Raw genomic sequence first — 19,545 nt, 5'->3', positions numbered from 1 at the left:
ATGTAATTAAAAATGAATCTCTACTTCACACATTTCCTTTCAAAACCATTAAAAACCAGACCTAATACATGCTCTGCCCAACCAATCAGTATAACACACAGATTTTCAACCAAATATAAAATACCTGTTATTCCCACTTGGAGAGTTATGTGTTGTAAAATTACATTTGTAAACTAATTTGCAGTACAGCATGTAGACAGTTTGATGGGTAGCTTAATACATATTTTGAGTCCACTACACTTTAAAAAAATTAAACCCAAAACATTACGGCTAACATCAAATCAATGCTCATTAATACTACCCAAAACACTCTTGGTCACTAACCATTTGAGTTTAATCATCTCGTTTATTAATGAGAAATCAATCACAATCAGTCCTCCTTGATATTTCCAAACTACTTCCGAATGTCACACAGCTATCGCAAACAACCAATCACAAAGTCTGAAACATTGGTGTGGGGGCGTGTCATATATTAGCTACTGCTCGATTCAATGCATTGTGTGTCGCTGGTGAGTGGATAGTTTGTTAATCGTATCTGGGCAAATATTTAGTAGGACTGCTTGTTTATTGTTATATAAGGTGATCATCATTATATTCTGGTTGTATATCTCATTTTGAGAGAGAGAAAACCCCAAAACAAAACACTTTTCTTTGGCCCTATTGCCAAGCGTGAGACACAGGTGTCTAAATCAAGCGTTCCCCGAGCAGCAAGATTTCTCCTCTCCGACCAATCAGCGGAGGCTTTTGGAGGAAGTGAACGACTCCCGCCAATTCAGACCGGGAGCGGGATGTAGGTGTCGAAGCTTCAGAGGTTGTGAACGCTATGATTCCAAGTCCGACAAAACACTAGTTAGTTCCTCTGAAGAGCTGCACAATAGAGGACATTAGTGTAGAATATTACCAGCTGCTTTGTAAACGGAATTATCCTCACTGCCAAAGGGAACTGCACAGGAGAAAAGCCCCGGGTCGTGGTTGGGATGTTGACGGCCGACAGCCCAGCTCAGGACGGACATTTGGCAGCTTCGACTCCCCGTAGGAAAAGTGAGGCCTTGTAGCACGGTGCCGTGTGAAGTTAAACATATTTAATGATTCACTCATAAATGTGCGATTAAAGTATAGTCAGCGTCATTTTCTCGTCACTGAAACATAGTATCCTACAGCAGTGGTACAGTGTACTAAACGGCAGTGTTTCAAACAAGCACGTTTTTGTTACGAAGGAGACCAATTCATAAGCGTTTCTGTACGTGGCAGTGATGACTTCCCTGCACGCGCATAACCGGCGTGTTATCGTTAAGCTGGTGACCATTTCAAATGATGACTATCATCAAACATTAAGTGTCCTTATTAGCAGACAAAACAAACACATTTTTAATCCTAAAAATAACTTTTGTCTTGGTTGTCTGGCAAAACTGCGCATATATTTAGTTTAAGGTGACACCATTGAAGCAAAGCCACTAAAGATACTTTTTCATTTTCTCCAGTGTCTGCGTCTATCTGCAGTTATATGCTTTGTTTGCAAATGTTGGGTGACTAAATGGAAGCAGATTCCTTCCAGTTGTGCTTTAATGGCTTATTGTGAGCTTATATAAACGCAGTTTACGGCCACTGCTATGCAGCTGCTGTTACTACCAGGGACTCAGTCGGAAGTTGATCACCAGTTGTGAAGGTCACTGATTGAATCATAACAGCAAAAAAGTTTTTTGTTGCTATTTTAGCACGTTTCTTAGATAATTATTGTTTGTTGTACTCTCACATTAATTATCCGATATATTAAAAACATTTTTTTTATTACGAAAAAGTGTAAATATGCTAACTGGTTAGCTCTTCTTTAGCTGCAGGGCAAAGACGTGAGATAAGCTAGTTAAGTTAGCTAGGCCCCGTTACAGCCTAAACTGTTAGCATTAAACATGGAGGCTGCTTTTATGTGTCCCATTGAGACATACTGTAGTCTTTGTGTACGTTTGCCCTCCATGTTACAGTTTAGACATAATTAAACACACTCTACATTGGTTTGTTTGGTACAGAAGTATAAAGGCAATGCTGGACCCAGTGACGGACACAGACAGGCCCTCAGTACAGACTGACCGACTGTAACTCACCGGTTGGCGGGAGTACAAGTAAAAAACAATAAAGTCCTTTCAACAGCAGGGTGTTAGTTCACAGTGGTTACAAAGTATAATAGTGCAGTACTTGGTAATAGAACTCCAGAACCTTATTTAACAGACATAAATTGTTGTCTGACTGGTTCTGTTGATCACTCAGTGCTTGATCTATTCTAGCAGGAGATGCATTTGTTTTGTATCCAAATAAAGAATAGATAAAACATACTAAAAGGCTGGGTGATGGTACTGGAGTCTTAAGATGATCCTATTGTAAGAAAACAAATTTGATTTGTTTATTTATTCAAGGGACAATTCATAATAAAAACAAGAAAATGCTGAGTTAACCCATACCTGTGAATATGCAGGTTTGTAGCCAAATGTCCATCCTCAGTCCAATGCTGGACTGAAAGCCGGCCACATTACCCACACAATACATTTAATTCAATTCAGTACATCACCAGCATTCAAACTCACTCTCATATACTCATAAGCATTGGCATCCAACTTTAAAATGATGAGCGCATGTATATTCGCTCACACTACACAAACACTGCATACTCACACATACTGTATGTATAACACATTTGTTATTTAAATAGGGACTTTATTAGGGGTGTCCCGATCCAATATTGATATCGGATATTGGTCCGATATCAGCCAGAAAATGAATATCGGGAGTTATCGGACTGCATCTAAAATCTACGCTCTAACATATATTGGTTATGTTTCAATTTTTTCTATTTTATTTTTCAAAATTTATTGTATTCAATCATATAATATTCTTATTCCAAAAGGTTAATTATATGTAATCCATTGGTTTATAATAAATGGGTCTGTTTTTAAAAAAAAAATTAATAATCAAGCCTTTTCTAACATTTCACACTTCAAAATAGGTAATAAAAGTATGTATGATTTGTGCCGTTATCGTATCGATATTGGACAATACTCAGGCTGCAATATTGTATCGGAAGTGAAAAAGTTGTATCAGGACATCCCTAAAATGTATGATTTACTAAGCTTGGTTGGTTTGTTTGCTTTTCAGGAATGGACTGTAAGTCAAATAAGAATAACCACATGAAACTTGTTCAAGGTAAGGATGTTTTTTATTTTAATTTTTTGTCACATTTGTTGTGAAATGACTCATGAGATCTATTTATCATTTTGTCACTTGGGGTTTAACAGTTATTGTGAAGATGTATCACGTTTACTTTAAAATTACTGGTTTTATAAACTAACGTCTTTTTTGTCCTTCAGCTCGTCTCCCATTTAAGCGCCTCAACCCAGACCCGAAGGAGAACCAGCTGTTGAAGCGTCCCTGTACCCATGCCTGCCCCGACACTGGAGTATCTGACAGGGAGAATGAGAGCTCATCACCCAATGGACCTCCTTTGATTAATGGTTGTGGACCACTTGATGGGTTTTTTAGCCGTAGGCGTCCGGGACCATCCGATGAAAACGTTATAGATCTCACTGGGGATAACACTTTATCTCCTTTAAAGCACCTTGTTCCACCTGCTCCAGCATCTCCCTGTTCTCCTAAACAGCATCACTGCAAAGACAAAAGTGCCTCTTCTCAGATAGCAAGTGATGTTGATGAAACTTCAAAAACACACACTTTAGATAATGCTGGAATCGGTAATGATGAAGGGGAAACTGTGGAGGAAAAAATGGAAATACCATCCATCTCAGAGCTCGATACAACACAGGATTCTTCCAGAGAGCCAGAGGAGCAGAACGAGTCTAAAAATGCGAGTAGTTTTGGGAACAAATCTACACCCTCGCCTTCATCGACCGTCTCTGAAAGTTCACCAGAACAGTCCAAACTTGAAGATCTCCCACCCACGTCTACTCCTGCAGTATGTACATAATCGTGTACTTTCTATACTGTTATTATGAGAGCAGTGACACACACACACGCACAGAATAATTAACTTAATAGTGACAGTTGGTACTACATGTATGTTGCAGTTTTCTAATGCTTATTTCTAAATACATGCAATTAAACATTGGCATCAGGGAAATGCTCAATTGTGCTTAATTATATTGTAATATCTTTAAAAAGAAAAGTTAAAATCAACCAGAAAAAATGGTCAAATTCAGTTTTAAAACAAGACATTGAAACAAAGGCTTCACAGGTTTTTTTTTTTTTTTCTTCACAGGAACCAAAGACCACCCCCAAGATACCAGCTCATCAGAAAATGATCAAAAGACGTTCATTAAAGGTGTGGCCTTAAAAGTATTCATAATTATGTGGTTCTAATTTGTATATACACATTGCAAACATGATTTAAAGACACTGGATCACATGTTGTGGGTATTCATCACTTCAATAAACATGAAACAAAACCCTTTTTCTTTTTTTTAGAGTTTGCAGGTACAAGAGGAAAGGCTGCAGCAGCGACAGGACAAGGAGCGCCAGAAGGAAGAGGTCAAAGCTGCAAAGGAGAAAAGAAAAGAGGAAGCACGCAAACTAAAGGAGGAACGAGAAAGGGAAAAGCGTGAAAAAAAGGAAAAAGATGAGCAAGAAAAACGAGAAAAAAAGGAGAAGGATGAGAAAGAAAAGGCTGAGAAACTGAAAGCTAAAGAAGAGCTCAGAAAAACCAAGATGGAGTGAGTACTACAGTATATTTGTTTGGCAATGAGTGCTGCCGCTATCGAATATTTTTGCAATTAAGTATTCTGTTGATTTTTCCAACGAGTAATTGGATAAAATACACTTGTGTTTGTAAACAACTATATTAATAGTGTGTTACGAAATATGAAAGACCTCTTAAAATAATCAAGCGGTTGTCAGTTATTCCTCAAAATTTTATATAGAGTTATTGTTCAAATGTTGCTTTACGGTAAACAAATACCAGGGCAAAAAAAAATAAATATATATATATATATACATATATAATATCCATAGGTTTATCCTTATTTTTTTAAAAAACTAAAACGGGTTTAGCCACTGCTATAACTCATCTGGTATGACCTGCAGCTTCCTCTACAGTACATGAGGGATCGATCTGGACAAAGTTGTCCACGCTGTCCATGTGATGTACTGTGGGGGACAAAAAAAACATTGATTTGAACAATAAATTCAATGAACTCGCTCATAAGTAAATCTATATTCTTATTTATGCAGCTTTGTCCATATTTAGAATTTTTGAATAAAAATAGTTTAAATTGTAGGTTTTTTTTAAACTCACTTTTGTTGTTTGTATTTTTCAGTTTTTTTGTATAATTATGTTTTTGTTGCCATATTAGTGTGATTCTAGAGTCATTTTGTGTATTTTTGTATCTTTATAATGTGGTTTTGTGCCTTTATGTCGTGTATTTTTTTAATAAATATTTAGTTTTGTATGTTTTTGACTCATTTTTGTTGTTTGGTGTATTTTTCTGTACTATATGTTTTTTGGAGTAATTTTTTGTGTATTTGGAATCTTTTTGTGTATATTTAGTTATTTTGTCGGTTTTTGTTGTCATTTTGTGTGTTTCTGAAGTCATTTTTGGATATTTTTGTGCATTTCTGTTGTCGTTTTGTGTACTTTTTGTATAAATGTTTAGTTTTTAAAAAAAAAATTTACTCTGTGTGTGTGTGTCTGTTTGTCTGTAGCACTACTTGCGCGGGAGAGGTGAAGAGTTAAGTTATGTGTGAGATTTTAGCACCTTTGTCCTCTTGTTACTTGTGCCTCATCACTATTAATACAGGCTAAAATGCATGACCTTGTGGAGGCTCTGACTCCACTTGCAGAAGTGGCATTCACGTGAGGAGGTTTTCTTTCCGGTGCCGCAGCATCGTGGAAGTACGGTTATGGTAAACTAGATCCATCTCTCCGTATCTACGCTGGACTACGTTGTCCACCTTGCGAAGCATAAAATTGTCCCACACTTTTGACATTTTCTGTCTTTTTCGCACTCCACAGGCGTTCACGTCTTCCGCCAGAGAGAAAATAATGCGTGTTGATTAATTCAGGCCGTGTGAAACCAGAGACCGCCTACAAAGCGGCCGTGATACAGACTTTGGTGACATGAATTAAACAAAGCTTCGAGGCAGAAAATTTACCTCAAAGCTTTTTTGTAATTGAATTATTAAAATAATTGTTTCAGCCCTGTTGGCAATGGCCACCTGTTTTTTTTTTTGTCTGCTAAAAGTCTGTGTAGTTTAAAAATGTTACTTCAGTTATTGTATTAAAACCTTTGACTACATTTTTTTTTTCAGGGCAAGGCTTGAAGAAAAACGGAAGAAGGAAGAGGTAAAGCGTGTAAAAGAGGAGGAAAGACGGTTGAAAGAGGAGAAAGATGTGAGTCTAAATACCAACATGGTTACGTTTGTTTCTGCTCAATTTCTGTATTTTATTCCTATTAATCCTGATCAGTTAATGAGGTACAAACTTTTTTCCTCATTCTAAATTTGGATAATCATAGTTGGTTTAAACCGCTTAAGTAATTTTTGTTTTACAGCGTCTTAAAGCAGGCAATGCAGAAATTACACGTTTTCTTCTAAAATCCAAGATCCAACAAGCTCCAAAGGTCAGTAATATTATTATTATTCGTAGTAATACAGATAAATGGCTTTGACATTTATTATGATCAAATGGGCTTAAACATTAACCCCACATACAGTATGTATTTGTAAATTCACTGTGTGCGCACACAATTGCATACCTCAAAAACGCTGAATGTTAAATAAAAAGTGGCGTTTCAATGCACATGTACAATTAAAGTAATTTTATTAAATAATCATGAATAATTAAACTAATATTTCACCCACTGTGGTTTCAGACACTGGCATCTGCGTGTGGAAAGTTTGCTCCATTTGAGATAAAAGAAAACATGGCTCTGGCCCCTCTGACCCGGGTTCAATGTAAGGACTCGGTTCTTGAAGAACTGGACCAGTTTCTGTTAAAACCTGCTGCTCACCTCAATGGGCTCAAAGACTGGATTGGGCAAAAACCGAGACAATCAGGACCCACAAAACTGAGGCGAATTCAGAAACAGAGGTGAGAATGAGAGATTTTTGTTAGTGTAGTGGTTTACTGAGAACGGTGCCTCTATACAGGTTTAACATCAACAAAATCCTAACTTTTCTTCTAAATAATGGCAACCACACCTGCCAACTTTTTATTTTTGTGTGATTACTGAAACGAACACATGCAAATTATTTATGCTCAAAACTAGGATACATTTCATTTGGCATAAGCACACAATACAAAAGCAGTTAATCATATTGTGAAAACTATCAAAATGTAGCTCAGATTTCAGTAGGAATGTTAAACTGAAAGAGCTTTTTGTTACAGCGTTTTCCTGAAGGTGAATTTAAATCAAATTGTTCTTCTCCCTAGATTTACAAAATCATAACGGACAAAAGTTTCTACGATCAATTGCATGCTGTAATACTAATACTCAGAGCCTGATATAGGACTAATGGGGCTCATACAGATATTGGAGGTTTAATATATCAAGATATCGGCTGATTTATGAAATAAGAACATTGTTCTAGGACATATATACTACGAATATTATAAAAGTACATTCTTCTATTAATACCCAAAATATGATTCAAGACAAATCAGCAGAACACTACTGAATTAAAATTAGGAACTTTAGTTAGTAACACTGCCAACATAAAGAATGTAAAGCCACAGATGTGCAAACTATATCTGGAATACAATGTAAAAAAAATTCATAATTAACGTTCCTGAAATGGTGAATGAACATAAATCAAAAAAGGCCAAATGTAACTGTAAACAATGTGCTAGTGACTTAGCTTCATGCCAACGTCTAGGGGAAAACCCATGTATATGCTCATGCTAACATTTACCGCAGTCAGCTGTGATTTATATAACACACCATTTATGCTTAACTTTCACAAACACAGTTTTAGTAGTGTTATTAACGGTTCACTTAAACATACTCACAAGCATATGTTTTTTCAACCATAAAATACAAGAACTTAGTAGAGACTGGTAAGTCATGGGCTTTCAAGATGGCGACTTCCGACTACTAAGTCAACAGTGTTAGGTCAAACCACACAAACTCACCCAGACCTTTACAGTCTATGACATGATCCCAACAGGAATCAACAGCAACCCCCAGCTTACTTACATAGACAGCACAAGGAGTGTGTGTTTTTTTTTTGTTTAGCATGAATAAATGTGACCTTTTGTCTTAAGTTTGCCTTTGTGTGATTACATCATTGGAATCAGTTTATTTAAAAATACTTAAGACACTATGCATTGTATCAATTTTTGAATCGAGAATCGATTTTGAATCGAATTGTGACCCTCAGAATTGGAATCGTGAGACACCCAAAGATTCACATCCCTAGTATTAATCGGTTTTATCAGTTATTGGTTAACCGACATCCCTAATCTTAGATATACAGTAATCGTTATAATGTTTACTGATGTGATTAACGGCATGTGTTTTTATTTTTTGTTCTCATTAGTGAGTGTTTGGTTGTTGAAGACCCCAAACCAGACGGTGTGCCGGACCGTAAATGTTATGGACACATGAAGCTGCTGCAGTTCCACGAGAACTATCGTCCAGCCTATTGGGGCACGTGGAGCAAGAAGAGTTCCCTCATCTCGCCTCGCTGCCCCCTTAAACACGACAAGGTAAAACTTTTGGCAACTTTTCTTCACCCTAAACTTTCGACTGTAATTCAGTAAAGGCTGGTATAGTGATGCTGTTATGTCACACAGGCCTTACTTGACTATGAGGTGGACAGTGATGAAGAATGGGAGGAAGAGGAACCCGGAGAGTCCCTGTCTCATAGTGAAGGAGTGAGTTTATGTCAAAACAGTCATTTTAGCACATTTTGTGTTTTCGTTTCCTTCCTATAATGTATGGATCAAAAATTATTCTAAAAATATATTGAGATGTGTTTTTTGATTTGTTTTCATATTGATAATTAGTACTGTGATGTGTTTACACATTTTTTTTTTTTACTTTTTGTGTGTGGGGAGAACAGTGCAAACAACACAATGTTTGACCTGTTGGTTACTTTCAGGAAGATGAAGAGGAAGGAGAGGAAGATGATGATGAAGACGATGGCTTCTTTGTTCCTCATGGATATCTTTCCAATGACGAGGGAGCACCAGAAGAAGAGGTATTTAGACGGCTGTATTGTTTATCTTTTTGCTAGTCAAATCTTCAACATCTGAGCCAGACTGAATATACTACAGTTTAAGCACTTGAGATATATTTTGCTTTGAATTTGAGCACAGATGAAAGTATGTCCAACACATTTTGGGTCCTGCCCCATAGTTTGGGAAAAACTTGTGCATGAATTAATATAGTCAGTTTTTTGCTGTTTGCACCACTGTTGATGAACAAGTCACTCTGTAGGAGGGCGGCGATCTGGAGAAGCAGAAGCTGAGACAGAAACTTAAAGCACGCGAATGGGATGAGCAAATGTCCACCAAGAAGAAGATGAAGGTGCTGGAGCCGGTGGTGCGAGGCTGCGTTTGGGAGGACAATGGAGCCACTGTGGACCTTTTGCTGTCACATGCCATGTGTCTGATTGAGCCTTTGCCCAAAGCGGACAACACTCCCAGCCCAGGAGAGCTGTCAAAGAAGAGCCAGAGAGAAGCACAGCGTGAGTGTTTATCAAACACTTTTGCATACACGTTATTGGCAAACAGAAACAATAGCTACACAAACAGTCAATGTGTGCTGCTATCTGTAATTCAGTTGTGACATTTTTAAATGTATATATTTTAGTAATCAAAACCAACATCACCATGCATTAACTAGTGACTGGGATAAATAGAACATACATAAATGCATATTTCCTCCTTTTCTGGTATTCTGGTTCACCATTTACAAATTTACCAGTTCAAGATGGGACAAAAAGTATTACATTTCATTGTAATACCATTCCTTCCACTCCTTTTCTTGGTTGGGCAATGGGTGCAGCGGAGAATACGCATAGTTGATACGTGTGTAAATGGACGCGCTTAAAAAACGCTTAAGTGCAAGCAGGAGAATATGGCCCTGCATGTGTCAATAAATCATAGTAGTTTTCTGGCTCATATTGAGTAGAACTTTAAAATACCTTATTTCTTTCCCCAATCCTCAGTGTTCATGTTTTTCTTTAAGGTTTGAGAAATATGTGTTCATCTTGTGGATAATGTTTTAATTTGCTCCAAACCAAGCAGAATTTAAACTATTCATAGACTGTTAAGTAATGCTGCACGATTCGGGAAGTACAAAGACAATAGTAAAGCGGCATTACTAAAAAACTTAAGGTATTTCTATTGAGGATGCCGATTTCCCTTATTTTGCATATGAAACCGATCTTTTCTACCTCCGCAAATGTCTTGAAGTCCATCATAAAGTTGTCCACTGTCCTCTTCTGCTGTGAGATGAGTGACAGACCCACCTACCAGGTCATATGTGCATGTGCCTCTGCTACACAGGATAACAACAGTCACGGAGGCACAGTTTGTTTAGCATGTCCGCAGTTTGGCAGTATTACACAAAAAAAGAGAGCAAAGGATCTCAAATTTTAATTTCTGTAACCCGAAATAAGTCCTGGTGGAGCTGCAAATAAAACGCTACCTCATTCACCATAAGACACCGCCACACCACTGAGTATGTAGCATTTGAAGCTAGCAACCAAACTAATGCTAAAGCTAGCAGAGCAAACTGCCAGTGGGCTGCTGTCAGTGCTATTGAGCAGTGAAAAAAACAAAGCGACATTTTCATTCTGTCATTACCCCTTAGGCTTACCCCCAGTTTCCACTGGATGCGGCTCCGCTGCGTTGCGTCACCGCCACGTCACCGGAGCTGATCGGTTTCCATTTTAGTCTATGTGTTAATTTCCACCAGGTCCGCTGCTGTGCGTGTTTGCTCCTTCCCAGATGCGGTAGTCCGGTGTCCTCCGCCAGATATACGCAGGGCTTCTGTTTCAGGCGGACACCGGAGCACGACGCATCAATCACCACAGAGCAAATGAAGCTAAACAGGAAATTAAGCACATACTCCGCAATAAAATATCGGGTTACTTTTCAAAATGAGACACTTCAGATTATATTTCAAGTAAATACATCACCAAAAAGTCATAATGTGTAAAAACAAATTGACATTCACTATATTGTTTCCTCTCATACTGTAACTGCACTGGAAACTGCAGCAACTTTGATTTAGTTCATGTTTTACTGGTGCAGTTTTATCTCTTCTCTGTTGGCTGTTGATAAAAAATGTGTCCACAAATCCAGAGTCCAACCTTCTTGTTCTCCTTTGTTAGGAACATTGACCTGTTCATCTGTTTATTGTTGAGTTTATAACACATACATTTAACCGCGTTCTTGCGCGATTATATAAATATTGTGAGAACTGCTCTGTCTTGTGACGTCACACTTGTTCAACCGGAGCGCACCACGGCGCCCTCAAAACGCAACCGGTGTGAATTACCGGACGGCGGACAGCGGTGAAATACTGGATTGGCGCTGTGGCGCAGCGGAGATGTATCCAGTGGAAACCCCGGGTAAGGCACGTCCGGTTCCAGAACCATGACAAATGCCCTCACTAGTTTGTTTCCGGGGTTTGTATTACTCCGCCCTGCTCGCTCTGTTTGTTTACACAGAGACTTCTTCTCCGGCGTTATCATAGACAGCGCCACTTTTACGGTTTAAATGATCAACTTACAGAGTTACTTAAGGATGAGTTCACCCAGAATCTAGGCTTAATCAAGAAGTTAACGGCTTTAATTTTGCCCTGGTAAACAGAGGAAGTGTAGTACGGCTAGGGTTACCACCCGTTCCTTATGTGGCCATTAAATGGTGTGCCCTGCACTGAGCCAAAACGGAACGCTGTTTGTTCCGTATTTGCATAAATGACTAGAACACTTGACATGACGTCACTCACACAAAAATCGTGTGTGTCCCGTGTACCTGGCTGTGAGCGTGTGGTGCGTTCAGACTGTTGGAGAGAGAGACGTCGCGCGCTGCTTAAACCCTAAAAAAGTCCAACTTTAGACATTTCAGTGTCGGTGGACTGTCTGACATCAAACAGCCTCAGGAGAACAACACTGTAGATGTGAACAATCTGAGAAGTTATTCATACGTCATCTTCTCCTGAGGCTGATACAGTAAGACACATCATGGTTGGATTGATTTAATAGACTACTGGGATTAGATTTCCTGTTTAGGATGTGGAGGTTTTAAAGTCAAATGTTTAAAAAGTTACAATTTTTCAACTTTGAGCGATTGCCAGAATGATAATCTTGTCACATGACTGCTCCAGGGTTTGAATTTGTTTTATTTTGTTAGCTGTTAGCTGCTGCATTTGGAATTTTTTTTTAATTTTTGCACTTCATGGAAACTTAAAACTCAGGAAACTTTATTGGTTGTTTAATTTGTTAAACCAAAGAGCAAAGAGCTGAAAACAGGTTTGCAGTGCAACCTGTTGGAAAAGTTTAGTTTGTTTTTAAAATGTGAAAAATGAAAGACTAAAGGAAGTGATACAATTTAATATTTTGATCAGCAATGTTCTAAACTTTCAATTTATATTTGAGATAACTACCTCATGTACAGTTCAAACTACAAGTTTGTATTGTTTCGTGGATATTGTTCAATGTTTTAAAATAAAATAACAATATTCAAGGTGTTTGCTCTGAAAAACAAAAAACCAGGATTGGCCAAAATCGGAATCGGCAGGTCAGGCTTTAAAAAAAGAAAAATTGGTGATCAGAAATTGGAAATCGCAGCCTTTCGTGCGGTTATGTAATCGCATGTTCTCATATCGCAATTGCAATTAATCTTAATCTAGTGTAGCTACTGTTTAACTTTTTACAAATTTTGAGGAAAACAGAAAATGTTTTTCACAATATTTTTGACATGTTGGAAGCAGTTTAACCCCCTGATTATTATTATTATTATTATTATTATTATTATTATTATTATTAGTAATAATAAAATTATTATTTCCAGTGCTGGAACAGCTGCTGCCGCTGCTGCATGGGAATCCTAACAGCTGTAAAATGATCATCAGCGAGTTTCAGGAGTTTTGTCGTCAGCAGACGGGATCCTCCTCACCACCGCCCGAGTTATCCAGCCCTCAGAGCTCAGAAGAAAATATTCCTAGCAGGTGAATTTGTATTTTTTATATTACCTCATGTAAATAATGAAATGCGGTAGACAAAATTGAATCCCAGTGTTAATGTCGTTGTTATTGCTCCTTCCTTTCAGAATACAGCTGAGGCGCCTCATTAAGAACAATGCTGTTTATGAAAAACGCTCCATCTACAAACGGTGTAGCTGGTACGTGCACTTGGAGGTTCTGACTCGTTTCGGTCAGGAAGCTCTTCCTGTTCCCTGTCAGTGGACGTACCTCACCACAGGAGCTCGAGACGAGTCCCGAGAAGAACCTCAGGCAGCCACAGGCTCTCATGGAAACTCACCCACTACACCACAGAGCTCCTCCACCACACCCTCGTCTTCCAGCAAGAGGAAGAGCACAGGCTGCATGTCCATCACCAAGTTCATGAAGCGATACACTGATGCCGAGCAGGTAACCACAGACCTGCTTTTGACGCATTTTAAAAGAATGATAACTATTTGATCTTTACCCAGACCGAAGCAGCGGAGGCTGGTTTCCAAGCTGACACTGAGGAAGACGATGAGGAAGACTGTGTCATTGTCTCTGCACATAGTGGTGAGTTTCGTTTTTGTCAAATGTTAACATGGGGTCAAAAAACGTGACCAAGGCTGTGTTTGAAATCACACACTAATGTACTATTCTTACTAAATCTGATGTCAAAGTGAGTATGTCGTGTGTTAAATTGAGGTTTTGTTTATTCATTTAATTTCACTGGAACTACTACATAGAAGTCAAGTGAAACTTCAAAGGCGATCAGCAGAACTAATCTGACGAAGTTGAGAGTCAAAACCTGTCAGGAGATGAAAATTTCCTGAAAAACCTCGTCTCAATAAACAAAACCTCAATTTAACATACTATTTTAAAAAAATAAGACAAAATTTAAATCGCTGGAACTATTGCATTAGGTAGTATGCAAAGATGAGTACACCAAGTATGCATGGTGGGCACTAGGGATGGGCGATATAGACTAAAAAGGTTATCCCGATAATTTCTGGTATTTATAACGATAAACATCATGATAAATAAAAATAATAATAAATAAAACAATTCCTAACTTAAAGTGTAAACAGGTTCCTTACAAACACAAATGAATTTGAATATGTCAACACTAGACACATTAAAAAAGGCTACAATAACTACTTAGTGTTTTTACTGCTGCTGAATCTTGTTTATTTTATATTTTTAATTTAATCATTCAGTATATTTTGGTGTAATAATCTCAATAGTTACATTAGTCTAATGGCACCAGCTTTGTCTTGTGAATACGTGAAATATAATTAAAAAATATTGTGTTTCACAAGTTGGGACGAATGACATTTATTTCACATGTGACATGTTTAGCTTTTATCCTTCCATACAAGTGTTAAATCTGACCATAAACAAATCGGTGGCTCTCTGTGGCTTTATGACAGTAAGACGTGTTGTTTTTACTTAGTCTATTCCATATATGGAGTGGTTAGCATTAGCTCTTAACCCAGTCTGTGTGTCGGTGGGTTAGCTTAACATAGTTAGCGGTCCTTGATGCATCACAGCTCGGCAGCTTCAGGTAGCTGAGACAAGCACCGCTGTCTGTGTGTGTGTGTGTGAGGGGCGGGAGCGGCGGTGGCGCACACTGCGTAGGCTCCACGGTGGAGTTTTTGTGAACAGCGCTCTGGTCCAGAGAATAATAAGTTGTTGACAACAAACTTGTGGGTAATTTTGGCCCGTGGAACAAGGTTTTTAGGCACATTCTTGGCTAAATTGAGGGACAAATGGCCCGTGGCTCTCGTTAATTTCCGACATTAGCATTTATTGTTTTTATCGTGGGATGACATTCTTACCGGTGAGAATGTTTTTGACAATGTTCACGAATCGTGCATGATGATACATCGCACATTCTTAGTGGGCACACTAGTCATACTCAACAGTCCCATGATGCACTGCAAGCGGAACGTAAAGTCGTCCTGGGACCGGTGTCACGTACTGAGTTTGTAACCCAACCCTAATCCAATAAACAAATAAAACACGTGTTCGTTCACTTTGCAAAGCAAAAATAAATTTTCCGGTAGTGCGCATATGCATATACAATCTCAGTATGATGTAATCCCAGTACGTGACACTGGCTTCAAGCTAAAAATCAAACATCCCTTTTTCAAAACAAAAGCATCTCTTATTGTCTTTCATTCATTTTTTAACACTTGTTTCTGAAGTTAACCTGAGGTTTTGTCACAATAGCGTGTCTCTGAAATTCTACTAAGGATTGGCATGAAATGTGCTCATTTGATCCATAAAACTCACTTTCTCACTTAAAATGTTTTCAGAACTTTTAAAGGTGGCGAATCAATGGAGATATTTAATGTCATTGTGCATCAGGTGTTTGTCATTGTAGGATACAAATGCATCTTGGGAAACTTGGAAGTTTACTTCAGTGGGAACAGTCATCATCCTAATCATACTAATAGTATATAGTCAGGGCTTCCTTAAAAAGTCTTAAAAATCATTAAATTCATGAATCTCAAAATAAGGCCATAATTGTCATTAAAATTTCTTAAATCAATGTTTCAAAAGTCTGATATTTTTACACATAAGTATGATTTTATGATTGTAATTAGTCTCAGATTTCAAACTAATTGGTAGCATTTGTTTTTTTATTTTTTTAATAATTTTTATCGTAGCATCGCAGAATCACAACAGCGGGTTGCAGCGGGACTGTGTGCAGATGCGCGTCATGCTTGTAGCTACTTTCAACAACATGGGAAAATGTAAATTTAATGGTGATTGCCTGTCCAATGAAGATTTTGCTTAATAGTTTTTATTTTTCGTATTATTTTTTTTTGTTGTTGTTTTATAGATTTCTGACTATTTGTAGTCATCTTGTCTCTTTTTTGTGTGTGTATTTTTGTGTGTTTACTTTGGGGTCCTGCCATTTATACGTCTGCACTAGACACTGAAATTGATGTGGCATTTTTCCCCCAATTATGTTTACTGTGAAGTGTGAAGGTGGTCTTAAACTGAATTTCAAATGGCAATAAAATGTTTTAAAAAGTCTGGAATGTAATTTGATTGAAGCTGAAGGAACCCTATATAGTAGACGGTATATACCCATTTTGAACACAGTCCAAGTGTTAATTTAGAGAGCCAATGACTGTTTACAATTATTAGCTAGCATTGCCATGCTAACAGTAGTAACCCACTAATTTTACATTTTTTTCAGTAGCTCATCCACCACCATGTCTTTTCACTGTAACCCTCAAAATTAGCTTCTGATTTTACAAAATTAGTTTGGCTGTATTTTAGTCTTTAAACATTTTTTTGCTTAATTTTTGTTGAAGACGGTGTCATTTAAGTCATAGTTTGTTTCTGTGTTTGATTTTATTCTTTGTGGCAAAAAAAATTTAGTCGACACTAGAGCGAGGTATCATGGCACATTTCCTGAATCGATTTGATTCCGATTAATAAGGTTTTGAATCAATTGAATCATGATTAGATTTCCATTCAGTGTTGATTGATGGATCTTTCAAATTTTACTTAGATATTAATAAGATGGTTTCAAACTTCTGACTTAAGTTGGGGTGTTTTAGTTAGCGGAGCTTCGTCTGCATTCCGCCATCCACCTTATTTGCAATGAATGCACTCTCGCGTTGCACAGGTGCAGTAGTTGACGTTGCTAACACAAGATTATAGTGCGAGACTACTGGGTTTACAGAGAAAAAAAAAGTCGGTTACAGCATATATGAATTGATTTTGGAAACTTTCAATGAAAGCGATTAAATCTTTTTTTTTTTTTACTTGGCTCTAGTCGACACCAGAAACACCAGAAGAGACAAATGCATAATTTTACAATGTTACAAGGTACTGATGGTCTTCAGTTAGCAGTGTTTAATGCTGTCGGCCTCAATGATGAATGTTAAGCTTCTGTGAATAAGAAGAAGCTCATTCACTCACATGGTTTACTAACTGTTGGATTCACCTGTGTGTTTTCAGTGCTGCCCAAAGAGAAGTCTTTGAGTGAGGAGGACTCTGCGATGGAGGTCACGCCCTTTGAAAAGGCTGTTCTCCTTGTAGTCAGATCTGCTACGCCACTCGCCACTGATTGATTATCACGCTCCGTCTTTCAACCTGATAAAAAGGACCACATGGGCAGCTGTGTCTGATGTGCATCAGCTTAGCATTTCACATCCTCGCACCCTAAAGGAAACCATTTTACATCTGGGTAAATATCCGAGGATGATGAGGTTTTTAGTCCTGTGTTTGATGTGCCTAATAGAAGCTGAAGGAGAGTTCTGATACTTCTTGAGCCTCTGCAGGTTTGTTAAAGCAGAATGCGGATGGCCAGTTTGTATTTCAGAAGCATTTAAGACATAAATGATCCCATCCTTACGGTTTCTGCAAAGTGAAATTTAGTTTGTAATCTGTGTATATAATCCTCCTGCAGTGGGAGGTTCAAATGTATCTGTACATGTTTCTGTGATTCAACATTTTCTAATTCTGCCATTTCTCTGGATTAGTTATTAGTTCTGTACTTACACAGGTAAGTCCAGTGTAACCATGTTTTATAAATATGTACTTTATTTTTTCAAGAATACTTGAACAGGATGAGTTCATTAAACATGAATAAAAGTGCTGCACTTTTATTATTATGAACTTATATTTCAGGTTCCTTCCTCACTTTCATTCAAATGCTTAGTTTGTATTGTAGTGATGACAAGCATGTTCTCATTTAAAAACTAAACATTTCGTACAAATCTAGCTTAACTTTAGATCCCCACCAACCAGCACTGTTGTATTCAGTCATTATCAGTCCATTTTTATAAGCTTATACCTCACATTTACACAAATCAAACATGAGCAGGAAATTAAATTAAAATGTGGATTCAGTTTTGTAGTTCTGAAATCTTTCAGTGTGAACAGGGTGGCACACTGCTTTTGAAACATTTGTAAGCCAAGACTATTTTGATTTGATTAAAACATTAAACAAGTTCTGATGAACTACGGCTGGGCCCGCGGAACGTCTCCGTGCCAAGTAGCACGTACCACGTTCCCTAGAATTCAGTGAAATGACTTGGTTCTACCAAGTAAAACAAATGAAATTGTAATCTACGTTGAATTGCCTTTTAAACGATATATCACATGACTATGTTCCGATAAATTTAGAAATTACATAAAAGGGGGTGGGCCCCCAGACCCCATTTTTTTAAAAAAAAAAAAAAAAAGAATAAAACTACTCAGTATCTAATCATATTAATCCATAGAGTATATAGAGCTGTTTTACGAACCTAGATCACAACAGGCTGGTTATCTGGTGCTGGTAATATTTAAATTGGTGAGATTATAAACAGAATCAGCTTTTTACCTTGTCTGTGGCTCTGATGCAGTGTTCATACAGATCAGTCTACATCATAAGGTGGAATATATTTCTTATATTATCTACAGGATTGAGGCTCTTTGCATCACCACAGAATATATGAATTAATTAATCGGTGTGAAAGCGCCCGATGCATACAGGCTTTATCTGCTGACTTATTCTATTGATTTCATTCACTGTATTGTTTCCTCATACTGTAACTGCAGCAACATTGATTTAGTTTGTTTTACTGGTGCAGTTTTATCTCTTTGTTGGCTGTTGCTAAAGAATCAGAATTCCTTTATTAATCTCAGGGGGAAATTAAAAAAAAAAAAAAAAAATGTGGCTATGACAAATCCAGAGAGTCCAAACTTCTACTCCTTTGTTAGGAATGTTTATCTGTTTATTGTTGCGTTTCTAACACATTTAACTGCGTTCTTGTGCGATTATGTAAATATCGTGAGAACTGTCTCGTGACGTCACAGTCGTCCAACAGGAGTGCATTGTGACGCACTCAAAACGCAACTGGTGGGGATTACCGGACAGCGGGACAAAACCGGAGTAAAACCCTAGTAAAGGATGTCATCAGTGTCTAAATATTCTCTCTTTTCAGCTGTCAGATCCACACAGTGACGTGTCACACTTCACCATTTATTGGACAGCTCGCTTTTTTTAAGAGATCTGATTGGTCAGAAGGCGGGACTTTAGCACTCGCTAAAACCCTAGCCAGAGAAAAACCTGCTCGTGAGCAGTGTTTGGAATAACGGCGTTTGTTTTTCCAGTAACGGGGTAATCTAGCTAATTACTTTATACGCCGTTATCGTTACTGAACGTTAAATGCGGTGCGTTACATGCATTGATTGAATAAACTGTTATCGGAAAGCATCCCTGACTTCTTACTCAGCTGCTGTGAGGAGGTGGGTTAAAAACAAGGTGAGTGATTATGATTGGCTTAGGCGACTTCATGTTTCATGGTAGCCAATCAGTGCCAGTGCTTTTTAGACATGTGCCAGCAAGAGGAGGCGGGTT

General features: G+C 37.9%; 1 protein-coding gene across 1 annotated transcript; it reads left to right on the top strand.

Annotated features, from left to right (window-relative positions):
* The first annotated feature begins 740 nt into the window (after positions 1 to 740).
* On the top strand, positions 741 to 17,816 carry chaf1a (chromatin assembly factor 1, subunit A (p150)). Its single transcript, XM_028443400.1, has 16 exons — positions 741 to 1,041; positions 3,145 to 3,192; positions 3,357 to 3,958; positions 4,262 to 4,324; positions 4,468 to 4,712; positions 6,307 to 6,388; positions 6,549 to 6,617; positions 6,870 to 7,087; positions 8,536 to 8,704; positions 8,792 to 8,872; positions 9,100 to 9,198; positions 9,438 to 9,687; positions 13,025 to 13,181; positions 13,283 to 13,604; positions 13,667 to 13,748; positions 17,157 to 17,816. The coding sequence occupies exons 1-16, from the start codon at positions 978 to 980 to the stop codon at positions 17,267 to 17,269; spliced, it is 2,664 nt and encodes an 887-aa protein (XP_028299201.1). The 5' UTR covers positions 741 to 977; the 3' UTR covers positions 17,270 to 17,816.
* The last annotated feature ends 1,729 nt before the right edge of the window (positions 17,817 to 19,545 follow it).

This window comes from Gouania willdenowi, chromosome 4, assembly GCF_900634775.1.
Source record: "Gouania willdenowi chromosome 4, fGouWil2.1, whole genome shotgun sequence".
Taxonomy (NCBI): Eukaryota; Metazoa; Chordata; class Actinopteri; order Blenniiformes; family Gobiesocidae; genus Gouania; species Gouania willdenowi.
The sequence above is the reverse complement of the archived record's forward strand: the minus strand, read 5'-3'. Positions and strand labels throughout refer to the sequence as shown.